Source organism: Macaca mulatta, chromosome 3 (assembly GCF_049350105.2).
Source record: "Macaca mulatta isolate MMU2019108-1 chromosome 3, T2T-MMU8v2.0, whole genome shotgun sequence".
NCBI classification, from domain to species: domain Eukaryota; kingdom Metazoa; phylum Chordata; class Mammalia; order Primates; family Cercopithecidae; genus Macaca; species Macaca mulatta.
Window position 1 is genome coordinate 147,699,068 of NC_133408.1, and position 17,153 is coordinate 147,716,220.

Below are 17,153 nucleotides of genomic sequence, written 5' to 3' on the forward strand. Positions count from 1 at the left end.
TGTGGGTCTAGAGGTCTTGATTCCTGGAGGGGGACAGAGTTCCTTCTGCTAATCTTAAAGCTATGGCTGCTACATGGTCTCTTGGGCTCCTCATGCCAGCAGACCAGTAGTCACAAGAAGGAATTACCATAACTATAGGGCTGTGGCTATATCATTGGGACATGAGGAATATGTATGGCACTGAGGTGATCCACTGGGGCATCTTTGGTGCTCCCATACATGTGGTCTGATAAGGCATGCAATGCAGGGCCTCCAGCCCATGAGGGATGAGAGTGTGAGTCATCTCAGAAGTACCAGTTGAGGATGAGGGGAATCTAGAATGTGTAGAGAGGAGGGAGGGAGATGGTATCAATTATAGCCTTGGGACCAACTGCAGCAGCTAGAAGCTGTAGTTTGTCTCACTAGTGTCATTTTGTAAATTTCCTCAGGAATTATGACTAATCAGAATCCTGGAGAAGCTGTGCCTGCATGCAATGAACTTAATGTAAGAGAAGCAAATGGGCAGGGCCAGCTTCATGGTTACCTAGGACCACCCCCCAACCCCTCAAAGAAAGCCCCCATGCTTGATTTGATGCTTTGCTGTCACCATCTTGATAGAGTTAATAATTTTATTTCTTTGGCCGGGCGCGGTGGCTCAAGCCTGTAATCCCAGCACTTTGGGAGGCCGAGACGGGTGGATCACGAGGTCAGGAGATCGAGACCATCCTGGCTAACCCGGTGAAACCCCGTCTCTAGTAAAAAAATACAAAAAAATAGCCGGGCGAGGTGGCGAGCGTCTGTAGTCCCAGCTACTCGGGAGGCTGAGGCAGGAGAATGGCGTAAACCCGGGAGGCGGAGCTTGCAGTGAGCCGAGATCCGGCCACTGCACTCCAGGCTGGGCGACAGAGCGAGACTCCGTCTCAAAAAAAATAATAATAATAATAATTTTATTTCTTTGAACTTGTTCTGTAAGTGAAGTCTTTTGGGACAGTGGAGCATGCACGTGAACAGAAGAGATATGCGCATCATGTGTGTCTGCTTCCTTGTTGCCCCATTTGCAGATAGTGCACATCACGGCCATTGAACACAGAATTCTGGGGGACCTACTGTGCCTGGGAGTTCAGTGAGACTCAAAGTGAGTGCAAGGTAAGTGTGTTACTCATGTGATCAAGTTAGCAGGAGTGTCGATAGCTCCAAGAAACCGAGCTTTCTGTTAGAACCAGACTTCTTTTGAATGCAGAAAGAAAGGCATTCTAAGAAACATAAACAACCAAGGAATCCCATATCTTTTTTTTTGTTTTTTTGAGAGACAGAGTCTCGCTCTGTCACCCAGGCTGGTGTGCAGTAGCACAATCACAGCTCTCTGCAGCCTTGACCTCCTGGGCTCTAGTGATCCTCCCACCTCAGCCTCCTGAATAGTTGGGACCACTAGCACACATCATCACACCCAGCTAATTTTTTATTTTTTTGCAGAGATGGGGTCTCAAATCCAGTCTAGTCTCAAACTCCTGGGCTCAAGTAATCCTTCCATCTCAGCCTCCCAAAGTGCTGGGATCACAAGTGTGAGCCACCATGCCAGACCTCATATATTTTCTTATTCATGTGACTTCCCTGCATTAGCCCACTACTTCCACTGAAAAGGATGACTAGAAGGAAAGAAAGACAGGACAACCCACAGTTTCATTTCCTTTCAGTCCTTCCTTACTCATCAGTATGCTGAAGGTAGAGTGTCGGTTGAATACATAGCAGGAAGTGAAATGAAAACAGTTAACTTAGTCTTGTGCAGAGTTCTCACAGTTCTGTTAAGAATGAAATACATATCTATATATGACTACAAATTGACAATGTGGATATGAATACAAATTCTACAATTTCAGTGATTGCATGTGTGAGTTGAAATGTACTTATGTTTCCAGTTAAAATTGGCACTGCACTCTACAAAGATGAATGGTATAATTCATGCTAATAATTTTAAATTTTAATATATCTTTACATAGAATGACATTGAACAGCAAATAACAAAATGCTCTGACAAACTGAGAGAGTGATCATGAAAGAAAGTATAATGCTTTATATTTTAGTACTTTCAATCGCCCTTTTTTTTCTTCTGATTTTAGAACACAAGCTCTGCATTTTTATTTTGCACTGGGCCCCGCAGGTGGGTCTGAGCATGCAATGAGTAGGTGTTGTAGGTGCCGTTGTTCTGCTGCCAGATCCCCTTTACTGGGCCTGTGCATGCAGCTGCCAGCTCCTGAGACTGTTGCTGCTATGGCTCCCGACTGCCCCCTTCTCTTGGGCCTTGCTCTTGGCTGATGAGAGTCATCTCACCTGGAAAGTTACCCACATCTGCCCCGGCAGTCCAGCACCAACAACTGACTGATGCAGGAACACAACAGGCCAGCCCTGTGCCTCAGTGGGGGACAACTCTGTGGTGTAATTTATACTTCAGAGCTTCCCTGGGGGATGAGACCCAAAGCTAAACTTGACCCTCGACCCCATACCTGCCTTCCCCTTTCTCATTTCCTAGCCTATTTCCCTCACTCCATTATAGGTTTTCCCTGACATGCGTTCCCTTAATAAAACACATGCACCTGAATCCCTGTTGTCATCTGCTTCCAGGAACCTAATCTAAGACAGTGAGTGACACTGTACCCATGCAGATATCCATTTATATAAAAGTGAAAAAAATGGATAAAAATATGACTATTTTGTATTCTTCTGTTGTACTAAACTGACCCACTAAACTGATTCCATGGCCTACTTATTAATTAGCATGTCCTGCAGTTTGAAAAATTACAGCTCTATGGAACCCCAGAGATGGACAATCATGTCCAGATGTCAGGGTAGGAAATGTCAGAGAAAAAGAAATCTGAGTTGGGTTTTAAGGGATGAGAAGAAGTTTTCCCAATCAATAACACAGAGGTGGTCATTTCAAGAAAGAGAGGAGTATGTTGTGCATGCTTAAAGCTGGGTTTCTCAAAGTGCTGTCATGAACCACCTATATCAGACTCACCTAGGGGCACGTGGCAAACACGCAGGTTTCTTGGCCAGCCTCAGATTCCCGGATATGGTATCTCAAGGGTCAGACCTGAATCTGGATTTTAAATAAACTCCCTAGGTAACATGCACAGTAAAAATTTGAGGATCACTGAGGGAATTAGGGGAGGGAAGTAGCAACTCATTCCCCAGTCTCCTCTTTTCAGGTGGACTTCAGATCAAGGAGAGCCACTTCTAGCCTAGAAGTCAGAGTAGGCCTTGTGGGACTGTAGCATAGGAATAGGAACAAGTAGGAGAAAGCAAAGACCCCATGATTAGCGCACATGATCCTGGTAGGGGGAGCAATGCCCACGAAGCCTTCTCTGAACTTCTCAGCTGGGGTATTTCTCTGTAATCTGAAGTCCATATCATGTTACATGCAGCTGTTTCATGACCCTTAGCCCAGCCCACCACACATTGGCCGTTTGTGTCCACAGCTCCTTCCCACTACAATAGGGGCAGGCTCCATGTTGAAGTATTTCTGTTTTCTTTCATTCAGCCATTTTATTCACTTGAGAAGTTCTCTTATGTGTAAGCGGTGCTGGGTTTGGGAACAAGACAGCCAACGTGTGCTTTCATTTGCTTCTCCAATATATCCATTTGTGCATATGCACCCAGGAAGGCTCAGTAAAAATCTCAATACAGCTAATAAATGAAGGAATGAACCAACCCACAAACAAGCCTACAGTGGCTCTGACTTTCGTGAATAACAAGGGATGGCTACAAGGTCCTCTGGACTCTTTGGGGCTTCTGTAGCCATGGGAGACTGGGCCGTGAGGAGGTGGCATCGCTCTGCCACTGATGCCAGCACTGAGCAACTGCAGCGGCCTCAAAGTCTGAGGCACAGCTACAGCACCAACCCAGGGGCCATCAGTGTGTCCTTCCTTCTCCATCTAAGAGGAGAGCCACTCCTCAGCACTTTACCTCTCCTTACTAAAATGACAAGAAATTGTGAATTCACAGTGTGCAACTCTCTAACTCTTCAGAGCCCAGATTTCTAGAAATTATTTGTTTTGCAAAGAAATAAAGCTATTGATGTTTTTCCCCAGAGGATCTGATTTCTTCGGACTTGGTTTTTCCTTTCCTCCATTTCTATTCATGAGGGTAATAAGAGCTTTTACTAACTGAGTACATGCATGGACCAAGCACAGTTGTAAGTGCATTCATTACCATATAATTCATTTACGGCCTGTGACTGTGGCCATTCATAAATGGTTTACCTCACTCTGCTCATCAGCATGGAAGCTTTACTTCTGATTTCTCTTCAGTATTATCTTTTCTTTGTCAATTATGAAATCACTTCCTTGTTGCTGGAAATACACATCACATTCCAGGCAAAGCTGTTGCTAAAATCTTTTTTTTTTTTTTTCAGTTTTCTGTTTTCCAAAATGGGCAACTTTGAGACAGAGTCTCCCTCTGTCACCCAGGCTGGAGTGCAATGGCACGATCTCAGCTCACTGCAACCTCTGCCTCCCAGGTTCAAGTGATACTTGTGTCTCAGCCTCCCAAGTAGCTGGGACTACAGGTGTGAGACACCATGCCCAGCTAATTTTTGTATTTTAGTAGAGACAGGGTTTTACCATGGTTGGCCAGGCTTGTCTCAAACTCCTGACCTCAGGTAATCTGCTCGCCTTGGCCTCCCAAAGTGCTGAGATTACAGGCATGAGCCACCACGCCCGGCCTAACGTCTTAAAAAGAAATGACAGTTTAAGTACCCATCAGAAGTATTAATTATACCATGGACCAAGAGGTTCAGATTATTCCACCAATGAACCATAGAGAAAGTTAATTGTAATTCTTCTTAGTTCTCCAATTAGAATGTTGAAACAATTCTTCATAAGATGCAGTTGGGTTTGCTTTTATTCACATTCATAGTTTCATCTCCAACCTTTCTCTTCTCTCTGTTACCTCTTAACTTAGGTCCTTATTTGTTCCTGTCTGGACTAGTGCAGTCTGTACAGAAATGGGTTTCACTTCTGTTAGATTAAGTTTGTAAGAATACTGAGGACAGCCTCTGTCATATCATTCCCTTGCACAGAAGGTGGCGAACACATCTGACAGCAATCACTTAAGCATACTCTGAGAATGACCCTATGGTCTAAAAGGAATGTGAGTTTAGAGTTCCCAGCTAAGGAATCTGGGAGTCGCCAACCTGGAGATTCATTCCTTATCTCTGAGGAACATCTGAACCTCTGGCCCATCCTGTGGAATACAGGCCATACAGAGGTTTGAGGCCCTTGGTTTTGGGTTAAATGAAGGTTTTATGGAAGAGGTTGCTGGGGGGAGGGTACTAAGTGAAAATGCTACATAAACTACACTTTCTTTTTTTTATAGCAGTGCTCCTGTCTAGCCTGCTGCCAATAGACCCCTGTATGTAAGTTCCCTCAATCAACCCTATGTCTCATTCGCTGGCTCTGGGTGTCTTCTTCGGTCTCTTTGAACATGGTGCAGTATCTATTGAGGTCAATAGGGGCCCAGCATGACAGAAGGCTTCAGTAAGTTCTCATTGCCCAAAAAATAAAGTTTAGCCTCCTTAGCAGGAGACTATAATTTTATTTTATAATAGTTCTCTATTTACCCTCCCTGCTGTACTTGTGTCTATACCTGCCTTGGTTCTCCTCTGAACTGTTATGTATAACTTGCTCTGGCTAGATTGTCTTCTCATAAAGGCTCACTCATGGCTCAGAAATCCTAATACACTTACTGATTCTCCTTATCATTTGTCACTGGCCCATCCTAAGCTATCTATGTAAATGTGTTAGCTATAGTAAAAACTCCTGGAGCCAGTGACCCTAACTAATCCTTATCTGTCCTTAGCCTGGAGCTCAGCTTTGTGTGCACATTGTACAATAAAAAACGGGTTAAGAATAAGAGTTGTGTTTGGTTTTTTTTTTGAGACATGGTCTCTTGCTCTGTTGCCTAGGCTGGAGTGAAGTGGTGCAACCACAGCTCACTGAAGCCTCAACCTCCCAGGCCCAAACTATTCTTCTACCTCAGCTTCCTAAGTAGCTGGGATTACAGGCATGTGCCACCATACCCAACTATTTTTTGTCATTGTTTTTGTAGAGGTGGGATTTCACTATGTTGTCCAGGCTGGTCTTAAACTCCTGGACTCAAGTGATCCTCCTGCTTTGGCCTCCCAAAGTGCTGGCTTTACAGATGTGAGCTACTGTGCCTGGTCAAGAATAAGAGTTTTTAAACCAGATGCACCTGGGTTTCAATCCAGTCTCTCCCAACTCCCACTATCTACTAGATGTATGACTTTGAGTGACTTACCTAACCTCTCTAATGTTTTTTCCTCATCTGGGAATTAGGAATAATAGGTTGTTTGGAGAGTTAAATGAGACAATGTATGTAAAGCACAAAGCATAGCACATTAAATACATGGAATAATATTAATAATACAGCAACAGTGACAGCATAGCAAGCATACCATAACATTTTGTTAATGAATGTGCAAATAATCAAATGGTAACCAACTTAAATCTTTTCTACTACAGTTAAAGATCATACCCTCAGCAGAGAAAGAAAATTATTCACATTATTGCCCTTTAAACTCTTAATATCAATCCCACCTTGAATGCTTTTTCTTTTGTCATAGGCATTACTTTCTAACTTGTTAAGAAAATGTTACCTGCCCTTTAAACGTATTCCATGTCCTGGATATTTTTCCTTAAGCCACTGAGGGAGTAGTAAGGGTTCATATCATGCATGATTTAACCCCCCTCACAAGTGAAATCAGCATTGTTTCAGACGCTTTACTCACAACCCCTGGCTCAGAGCTGTATTGGCATACTTGATATTAGTCTACTTAATTGGTAACAGGATAAACATTTGTTCAGTATGTGCCGTGTTGGGGGTGCTACATCCATCTATTTTAGATAATTATGTTTATTCTGTTTTCTTATCTAAAAAGTGAGACCTAGTTATGACCTAAACAGACATACTAATACTTCTTTCCAAAAATTTTTTTTCAGCAAACATCATAAAGATGCAATATTCAAGACCATGAAGAAGAACCCAGACAATGGATTATTTCATTTGGAATTTGGATTCCACCTACTGCAGTTGTTACATCTAAGTAGGGGCAATGAAAATCTCATGCTATAGTCTTGAGTGTAGTCAGTAAAAGAGCAAATTCCAAGCCTCCTACGGGGCATTTTCATCCCTCCCCATCTGTCCTTACAGATAAGGAACAGATTCCAGGAATGACTCAGTTACTGGAACCTAGAATTCATTCCCCTTGTTTTCTTTATCTGTCCAAATCCTGTCTTTGGGATCAACTTTCACATGCTTTCTCTCCTTAAAGAGTTTCACCTTGAATTACCTTTCCTTTGTCATATTCCTATCTGGAGTCACACTCTTGAGAACCTTCTATACCTTCGTCGTTCATTTATTAGCAGATATCTATAAAGTTCCTACAGTGTGTCAGGCACTGTGCTATAGTGCAACAATGATGAATGCTGTACACATCCACCTCACCCTTTTATAGTTTATAGTATCATGGGGAGATGGAGAAGTAGACACTCAATAAACACATTTTGTCTGATGGGTATACCTTGAAACAGCAAAAGTAAAGTCTGTTTCATCATAATTTGATCCATTCACATTGATGGGCCAGACCCTGTGCTAGACCTGGGAGACAAAGATGAATTAAACAGAGACTCTGTGCTCAAGAGTTATATAATCTGCATTTGCAGGTTATAACAAACTCTGACCTGCATCTTTGGGCAAAAGCATTCTTCTCTAGGTATCTTAACCATGATCTCAAGTATGTGCTGTGTGTGTTTACTGATGTATCATCAAACGCAGTCTGTAGGGAAAGTAAATGAAATACGAACCAAAGGCGCCAGTCCTTGGAGTGGCATGGCTTCCTCCGCCTCGTAGAGATAGAAATTCAAAGGAGCAAAGAAGTAGCCAGGGGCTGGTTCAGAGCAGCTACGGCCAGTGACATGTGGGCGGCATTCACACTGCCCATTCTTGGGTGAACACCTGAGGAAAAAGCAATTCATCCTGAAAAAATACAAAGTAGGTGAGTGTAAAATGAAGGTGTATGGGTGCTGGGTTAATGCTCCCTGAGTTTGGAGCAATCCTGAGAGTCAGTCAATCAATAGTCCTGTGGGCAGATGTAGAAAGGCCATGGGTTTAACATAACCGGTCTTGAATAGTGAATCCAGGGTCATGGAGCCCAGGCGGCCACTTTTTTCCCGCAGTTCTGCTCTAAAATCTGGCAAAAAGGGGGCATTAGGATCTCTCTTTACAGGATGGAAAAAGCTGGTGTTTTAGGCAGGTCACACGTATTCAAGCACCCTTGCCACCAGCTTGTGGTGGGATACCCAGCAGAAGGATTGTTTACCTCACCCTTGGAAATATTTGAAGTGAAATAAATCAAAGGGTTGTAGTTAATGTTTCAAGATCATCACTTGTCATGGAATGAAATTTTTCACCTATGACTATGAGCATATCAGAATAAAATGTGCTTTTATGTTTAAATAAGGAATATTGCTATAAAACTTACTCATTTGACTTACACATTAGAATAAGCACCTCCAATATCACAGTCACAGGGAGAACACCCATGGAGATGATTTCCCAGGCCCCAGTATCCAACCTACAGAGAAAACAGGCTCAGCTGATTCCTGCTATGAAGATACTGTTGCTCTGAAGTACAATATTGAAATCACTACAATGCAATTGCCACACATCAAATAGCCAAACAGCCTGCACCATCTCAGAGAAGCCTTCCTGGCCTATGTGCTTGGCTAGTGATCTCCACAGACACATCTCCCATCTCCAGGATTTGAAGTAAGGGGACAGGGCTGGGTACAGTGGCTCATGCCTGTAATCCCAGCATTTTGGGAGGCCAAGGCAAGTGGATCACTTGAGGCCAACAGTCTGAGACCAGCCTGGCCAACCATAGTGAAACCTCGTCTCTACGAAAAATACAAAAATTGCATGGGTATGGTGGTTCATGCCTGTCGTCCCAGCTACTTGGGAGGCTGAGGAAGGAGAATCGCTTGAACTTTGGAGGCAGAGGCTGCAGTAAGCCGAGATCATGCCACTGCACTCCAGCCTGGGTGATAGAGTGAGACTCCATCTCAAAAAATTTTTTTAAAAATGAAGGGGACAGGAAGGTTGTCCATGTAATGTGTCAAGTGGAAAAGCAATGGAAGCCTTACAATTCCTCTGACATCACCAGTTTATGCTCAAGCTGGGTTATGTATGTCCTATTGGAATAGAAGTTCTTCTACCAGCCTATGTGTAACTGCCTTTATCTCCCGTCCCCCCAACCCAGATGGAGTCTTGCTCTTTTGCCCACACTGGAGCACAGTGATACGCTCTTGACCAACCTCTGCCTCCCGGGTTGAAGCAATTCTCCTGCCTCAGCCTCCCAAGTAGCTGGGATTACAGGTGCCCACCACCACGTCCAGCTAATTTTTGTATTTTTAGTAGAGACGGGGTTTCACTGTGTTAGCCAGGCTGGTCTTGAACTCCTGACCTCATGATCCATCCGCCTCAGCCTCCCAAAGTGCTGGGATTACAGGCCTGAGCTACCAGGCTCGGCTATGTAACTGCTTTTAATAAAACTTATAGGTTCCCTTACCACAACAGTCCCTGGGGATTTTACGCATGCAATAGTGAAATGTTTGGAGGCAGAGAAATCATTCAAGTTAATTTTGAGATATTACATGAATATCACACTTTAGCATAGGCATTTGTTTATCAATCAGTTGTTTTGGCATAATAACATGAATCTATGTGAGAGATCAACTCTGTTGTTCCAGACTTTTTCCATCATTGCAACATCTTGACTGTTGTTCAAAATAAACAGCTGGTTAGATACAAATAACTATTTTCTAAGTGTTATAATATTTAGTATAAAATGCTCAAAAAAAGTCTTCTCCAACCAATCTCAATTGAACATGCTCCGATAAAACTTACATTTTAGTAGGTATGAAATTCTCATTGGATATGGTCTTGTTAAGCATCCATATTTTTTGTATCTTGGTACAATTTTACGCATGATTTTACTAAAAAAGATACCTTTTAGATATTAAACATTGATGTCTTTGGACACAATGTGACAAAGAACTTGATGTTTTTCCCCAAACCAAAACTTCAGTTTAAGAAAAAAAAAAAAATGATGTGACAAGAACTGCTTCCCACAGGATGTGGTTGTGAAAACTCCCTCTAGGACAGGGATTGCTGCCATGCTGGCCACCTCAGGGCAGATCCACGGTGCCACTGGAGAAATGTGGATATGGAGAACCTGGTGGGTACACGGGCTCAGCCACAATGGACAGTTCCCCCATGGGGGTCCCTATTCAGTTATTTTACTTGCTTTCCCTGCAAGCAAAAGTGAGTCTGTACTGCACATGTAGCAGTTAACCAGCCAGTAAAAAAAGTCAGCCTGAGCCTAAGCTTTGTCTGGAATTACATGATTTGGTTGATCACATAATTTCAGGATTTGATGATGCTATAACCAACTGTGCTCCTTTTTTTGTGTCACACACTTATGGTCATGGAGATTGGCATGGCTGACCTTTCTCTTTAAGGTACAATTTTCAGATTTTCTGACTTCTCTTCTAGAATCCCTTCTTCATATTTCCTTCCTTGCTTCTTTCCCCCACCCTGTCTGCCCCATCCTGTTTTCAGTAAAACAACTTAAAATATGAGCACAAAACCATGTCCTCATAGGCATATGTTTCTTATTCATCAGCTACATTTCTTCAGACACATCGAGGTCACTGTTCTTTTATTAGGTTAAGTTTTTGTGTTTTTTTCTTTCTAAAATGTTATGGTGAGCTGCCAAGATCGGACAACAAAGAAAAGAGTTGGGTTTGAACTCCCCAATTGCATCATGCATTTCTTATGGAGTGAATATGTTTTATTTTACTAATTTTAGATGATACATGCTTGTATGTTTAGTAGAGTCTGTGAAAAATCCAAGAGTTTATTTCCCACAGGAATCTAAAATACATTAAACCTATGTTTGTTTTTTTATAAGACCTTATCCAAAACATTTTTAGGAAGGGCGCGGTAGGGATGATAAGGGGATTGTGTGCAAGGGATAGAAGAAAGTTCTGGTGGCCCAAAACATGGGCAGATAAATGTTCTTCTATTCTACTGCTTGGCATTTTCAGGAAAACAGTGGATAAATCTAATAACATCTGTGCCTGGGTCGGTTTAGTCCAGTCCAGTGGTGTGCTGGTAAATGTTTAACAGGCAGCTCAATGCAGGGGTGAGGGGAGGCTGATAGGTAGTGTTTGCTGATTTCTGTAGTGTAAATACTCATACCACTGGAGTACTAAAACACAATAGGAAAAGGAAGGAGATTAGCAAAACCAAGTCTCACCTAGGCAATGGCAATAGAAATCCACATCATTATATAAAAGGGAAATGATAGTCAAATACATACAGTGCATTCTTCGCAGTGTGCTCCGGTGACATATGACAGGCACAAGCATTGGCCTGTATCCACATCACAGGTCAAGAGTGGCAGACTCCCAAGGGGGTTACAGTCGCAGGCTGAAAGCACAGCATACACAGTTATTCTCATTCTTAATTCCTCCGCTCTTGTGAGTGTACTTAATAGCTCACACAAAGCAAGAAGTATAACCGCAAGAACACAGAGAAGCCTGCCCTGCCAGGTTTATTGTGTGCCTGGCTGGTGATTATTGTATTGCATACAATCTCACAGAGGAAATCCTGTGTCAGACACTTCCAGAGCCTTATGTAGTTTTACTGGATGGCAATTAGGAGGAGACAAGTAGGTGTAGTTAGCTGTACATGCTGCAGTACTGGCACAGTAACCCTGAGTGATGCTGACCAGGCTGGTGACTCAGAGGCAGGAGTTTCTGGGAGTCATGGTTATTACTGATGGCTCCTTCTCTGGCAGATGCATCTGGAATCCCGCTCTCTCTTCTCTCCCTTAGTACTTTGTTACTTTTTCTCTTAATGCCCTCCATCCTTCTTCTCCTTTACCCATAGACATTTCTGAGCCCTTCATATGTTGCAAAGGCTAAGAAGACATGCTACCAGAGCAAGGAATACACTTGCAGCAAATACCGACGTTCATGGAAATAACCCAAATGTCCCATTGACTAATGAATGGATAAATAAAAGTGGCACTTCTGTACAATGGTATGTTATTTAGCAATAAAAAATAAAGACGGATGTAATCTGTAATATGGATAAAACTTGAAAACACTGCTAACTATACCATCTTAACCATTTTAAGCAGGCAGTTCAATTGTGTTAATACATTAACATCGTTGCATAAACAAGCTCCAGAACGTTTTTCATCCTGCAAAACTGAAACTCTATGCCCTTTATATAATAACTCCCCACTCCTTTTCCCCTCTAAGCCCTAGCAACCACCATGCTGCTTTCTGTCTGATTTTGACCACTCTGGGTACCGCATATAAGTGGAATCATATAGTCTTTGTCTTTTTGTGACTGCCTTCTTTTACTTTGCATAATGTCCTTAAAGATCATCCATGTTGAAGGATGTGTCAGAATTTTTTTCCTTTTTAAGGAAGAATAATATTCCATTGTATGTAAACACCATATTTTGCTTATCCACTCACCCATCAGTGGATACTTGGGTTACTTCCACCTTTTGGTTAGTGTTGCTATGAATGTGGAAATACAAATATCCCTTCAAAGCTCTGCTTTCAATTATTTTGGGTATATACCCAGAAGAGGGGTTTCTTTTGTGGGGGGATGAAAATGTTATAAAATCGATTGTGGTGATGATTACACAACTTCCAATATACTAAAAATTATTGAATTGCTTACAGGGTGAATTGTATGGTATGTAAATTATATTCAATAAAGCTGTTATGGGCTGGGCACAGTGGCTTATGTCTAGAATCCCAGCACTTTGGGAAGGTGAGGCAGAAAGATTGCTTGGGATCAGTTCAAGACCAGCCTAGGTAACATAGTGAGACTCCGTGTCTTAAAAACAAAAAATTAGATGGCTGTGGTGGCACATGCTTATACTCCTAGCTACTTGGATGCTGAGGTGGGAAAGTTGCTTGAGCCCAGGAGTTTAAGGCTGCAGTGAGCTATGATTGTACCTCTGTAAGCCAGCCTTAATGACAAAACAAGACTCTGTCTCTCCCCCCAACTAAAAAAAAAAAAATTTAAAGCTGCTATACACCCACACACACCAAAATAATGTTCAACTTGTTCTTGGAGGACATCAGTTTAGTCAGAGAGTCAGAGAAACATGTGGAATGCTGAAAGGTATGATGGGAAATTGGTTTGATATATAATTCATTATCATGACATTTAATTTTGCCATCAAACCCAAGAAGAGCATTTTATTACAGAAAGATTCAGCCCAATGTTCTCTAAATATGCAAATAATCCACAGTTCCATATATGGGCAAAAATATGGAGCAGGAGGCTGTCACCAAATGGAAATTATTTACCCAGGGTTCCTGATGAATCTGTAGCTCTACAGAGGCCTGGAGCAGTTCTAAATTTCTGTGATCCTATAGCTGAGGGTTGGCTCATTTGGCCTCAGAAAACTGCTGAGGTTTTCTTCTATTTCCACTCCCCGCCTTCCCTGAGCTCTTTACTTTTTTTTTCTTTATCAGAGAACATATGGATCAATATTAGAAGGGGTGTGAGAAGAAAGTGGAAACATAATTTAAAAAATGAAAAGAGGCCGGGCGCGGTGGCTCACATCTGTAATCCCAGCACTTTGGGAGGCCGAGGCGGGCGGATCACAAGGTCAGGAGATCGAGACCATCCTGGCTAACACGGTGAAACCCCGTCTCTACTAAAAATACAAAAAATTAGCTGGGCGTGGTGGTGGGCGCCTGTAGTTCCAGCTGCTCGGGAGGCTGAGGCAGGAGAATGGCGTGAACCCAGGAGGCGGAGTGCAGTGCAGAGCTGAAAGCACTCCACTACACTCCAGCCTAGGAGACAGAGCAAGACTCCATCTAAAAAAAAATTAAAAAATAAAAAGTTCTCCACTAACTGCTTGGAATTTACGGGAACCAATATGTTACTTTTTAAAACCCAGAGGTTGGCAGGATTCTTAGGTATTCATGATCATCAATTTTTAGGGCAGACAGAGACAGCCCCAAGCTTTAAAACACATAGGGGCCAAGGTGGGCAGATCACTTGAGGTCAGGAGTTTGAAACCAGCCTGGCCAACATGGTGAAACTCCGTCTCTATTAAAAATACAAAAATTATCTGGGCATGGTGGTGGACGCCTGTAATCCCAGCTACTCGGGAGGCTGAGGCAGGAGAATTGCTTGAACCTGGGAGGTGGAGGTTGGAGTGAGCCGAGATTTTACCATTGCACTCCAGCCTGGGCGACAGAGCAAGACTCCATCTCAAAAACCAACCAACCAACCAACCAACCAACCACATAGAGGTTGATGGATGCTCGCCCCATCGCCCACCGTGGACTTACGCTGGCAGCCCAAGGGGTCAGTGGTGCTCAGTCCGTAGTGGTTGGGCTTGCACTGGTCGCATTTGGCTCCTTCCACGTTTTCTTTACAAAGGCACTGGCCTGCCACAGACCCTAAGGCAGGATCAGAGTGGCTCACACAAATACCACCAGATATGGTCCCATCAGGGTCACATTCACAAGCTGGGGACACAGACATTCATTATTTTAGTTAATTGCAAATTGTGGGAAGCCTGAAATATAAGCACAGCATTTTACTCATGCTATAACTATCTCGCTTTGTTTAAATAATTAAATGTTTAAATAATTAGACCACTTGGCAAGAGCTATTCAGAAATGTCTCCCAGATCTCTAGCCTTGGAAAACTTTGAATAAATCCACACATATATTTTTAAAAGACTTTTAAATGATTCGAAAGTCAGAGGACCAGAGGAAGACTGCTGTTATGACAATTAAGACTAGATTATTTTAAGAATAGATTGATTCTTCTGGGGATGATGAGAACGTTTTGGAATTAGGTAGATGTGATGCCTGCACAACATTGTGCTGGTGAACTGCTGTTCATTTAAAAATGGTTAATATGTTATGTGAATTTCATCTAAAAATAGATTTAAAAAAAGACTCTAAAGGTGAAAATAAGGTCAAAATCTCTGAAACCTGGTTAAAAAGTAAGTCTCTCCTCTATCACAGAAAAATATGTCACAAGGAAAAGTGACATTCTATTTTATTTTCCTTGGAAGAAATACCTGTAAGAAGGAAAGGAAAGGAATAGCGAGAAGTATTCATATCCTTGGTTTTGTTGGGGGAAATCTGCCGACAGGTCAAGAGCTTGACGGAAGAGATTCTGGAAAATGGGATAAACAGTCACTTGTAGCAAAGGAGCCATAAAGGTAGCAACCTTTTTTCTGTTGTTGTTGCTGTAGACATTTGAACAACTCAAGGATGGGGTGTCATATGAAAAAGAATGTTGACAGTTTGAATTAATTCTAGAGGGTAGAACCAGGAGAGAGTAGAAGTCACAAAAGGTAGCACTTGGTTGAGTTTAAGGAAGAACTCTCTAATAGTTAAGGCTGTCCAATACTGCAGTGAACCCCTCATCATCGGAGGTGTCCAGGTAGATGTTGAAACAGCACTTGTGGCTTTGGTATGGATGGCAAATGTGTTGTTGGGCATTAGATGACCACCAAGGTCTCTTGTACCTTTGTGGTTCTGTGTTTCCATGGGCTTCCACTTTTAAGGAGGTCAATAAAAATTAAAAATACAAATATCCTGATTTTAAGGAACAGTCACATTCACATTTATACATGCTTCCTTTGGATTACTAAAAACAAAAAGGTCAAGTCTAAAACCATGTCTATATGACTACCATTTAGGTTAGTGAGTTTAATGGAAACAATTCAGTCAAACCAGTTGTTTCACATTATTGAAGCAACCCGTGTTTGCTCTCTGACGCAATCTTTCACATTTCAATCATTTGTTGTTTGTTATTGTTTTGTGACTGGTGACTTACTATGAAAAAATAGCATTGAGTTCTGTTTAGTTTGCAAAAACCACAATTTTCTTCTAATTAAAGCCAGTTGCTTCTAGAAAGAAGGGAACAAACTGGATTCATCTTAGAAGTGGCCAAAAGGAAAAAGCTAAAATTTCTTTGGGAGATACTCCAAAGAATCAGTATTGAGTTCCAGAGAATAATTTAATTATGCACAGAAGTATCCTTTGGGAAAGAGATGTGGGAGGGTAGATAGTAAACGTTCTTCGAAACAGCCTATGTCATGACCTTTAGAAGTCTAATTAAATGTCTTGGTGTCACACAATTCTAGCAAACTTTTATTATCAGCAGTTGAGTCTACCAAATCTTGCTTTTCTGTATCAAACTTAATGGCATCTTAATTATAGAAAACTTAAAATCAGTCAACTCTTATGCCTGGAATCTGCTTATGTAAATATTTAGGTTCGAACGAGGACAACTTAGAGAAAATTTATATGAGAATGCTAATCAATCTTCAAATACACATCGTTTGTATATATACACACAAACATTTGTTTAGGTAAACTAGGAGAAACCGGGGTGTCTCATGATAGTAGTTGGTTACAAACTCCTCATCTACCTTTTATGGAAAAATTCCTTGTTTACAAAGAATGACTTCTTAGTTTCATACCAGGAGTACTAGTTTTCTTTCCAAAGCACTATCAAATTAATACTCAGTGGTTCTTAAGGAACAAGACTTTGATTGACGTACTCAAAATATTTGGTTTATTATTTCCAAATCTCTTTCCAGATTCCTAGATAACCTGTTTCAATAATTGTATTTCCCTGATTCTACCCAAGAGAGCAATTTAATCTTCTTTTATAAATACATAGCTTTTAAAACAATAACAGTTATGTGTGTGCATGATTACAGATTGTGGTAAAAACTGTAGGATACTTAGGAAATTGCTCTAAAGAAATAAATTTTCTGATAATCTAGTTCTTTATATCAATTTTGAACACGTCATGTAGGTAAATTTTATATAGTCAGGTGCCTACTGAGTAATTCAAGCCAAAATACTTCATTGATGCATTTTCTATATTGTGATCACTTAAAGTTTGAAATCTAGGACATTGAATGTATTCAGATGGCTACTGAATTACACTGTATAAGACTTCATTTTATGTATTATTATTATATGAAAGTTGAAGTTAGATTTTATAGCAGCTTCCCTGCC

The 17,153-nt window shown here is 41.6% G+C and overlaps 1 protein-coding gene across 1 annotated transcript in view; it reads right to left on the reverse strand.

Moving 5' to 3' along the window:
- The window catches only part of LAMB4 (laminin subunit beta 4), a 101,956-nt gene that overhangs the window by 62,863 nt on the left and 21,940 nt on the right, over positions 1-17,153 (reverse strand). The window contains exons 10-13 of the mRNA XM_015134674.3: positions 14,451-14,630; positions 11,435-11,544; positions 8,547-8,626; positions 7,857-8,007 (exon numbers count right to left, since the gene is read on the reverse strand). Coding sequence (XP_014990160.3) covers positions 7,857-8,007; positions 8,547-8,626; positions 11,435-11,544; positions 14,451-14,630 — 521 coding nt within the window. The remainder of the gene's footprint in view (positions 1-7,856; positions 8,008-8,546; positions 8,627-11,434; positions 11,545-14,450; positions 14,631-17,153) is intronic.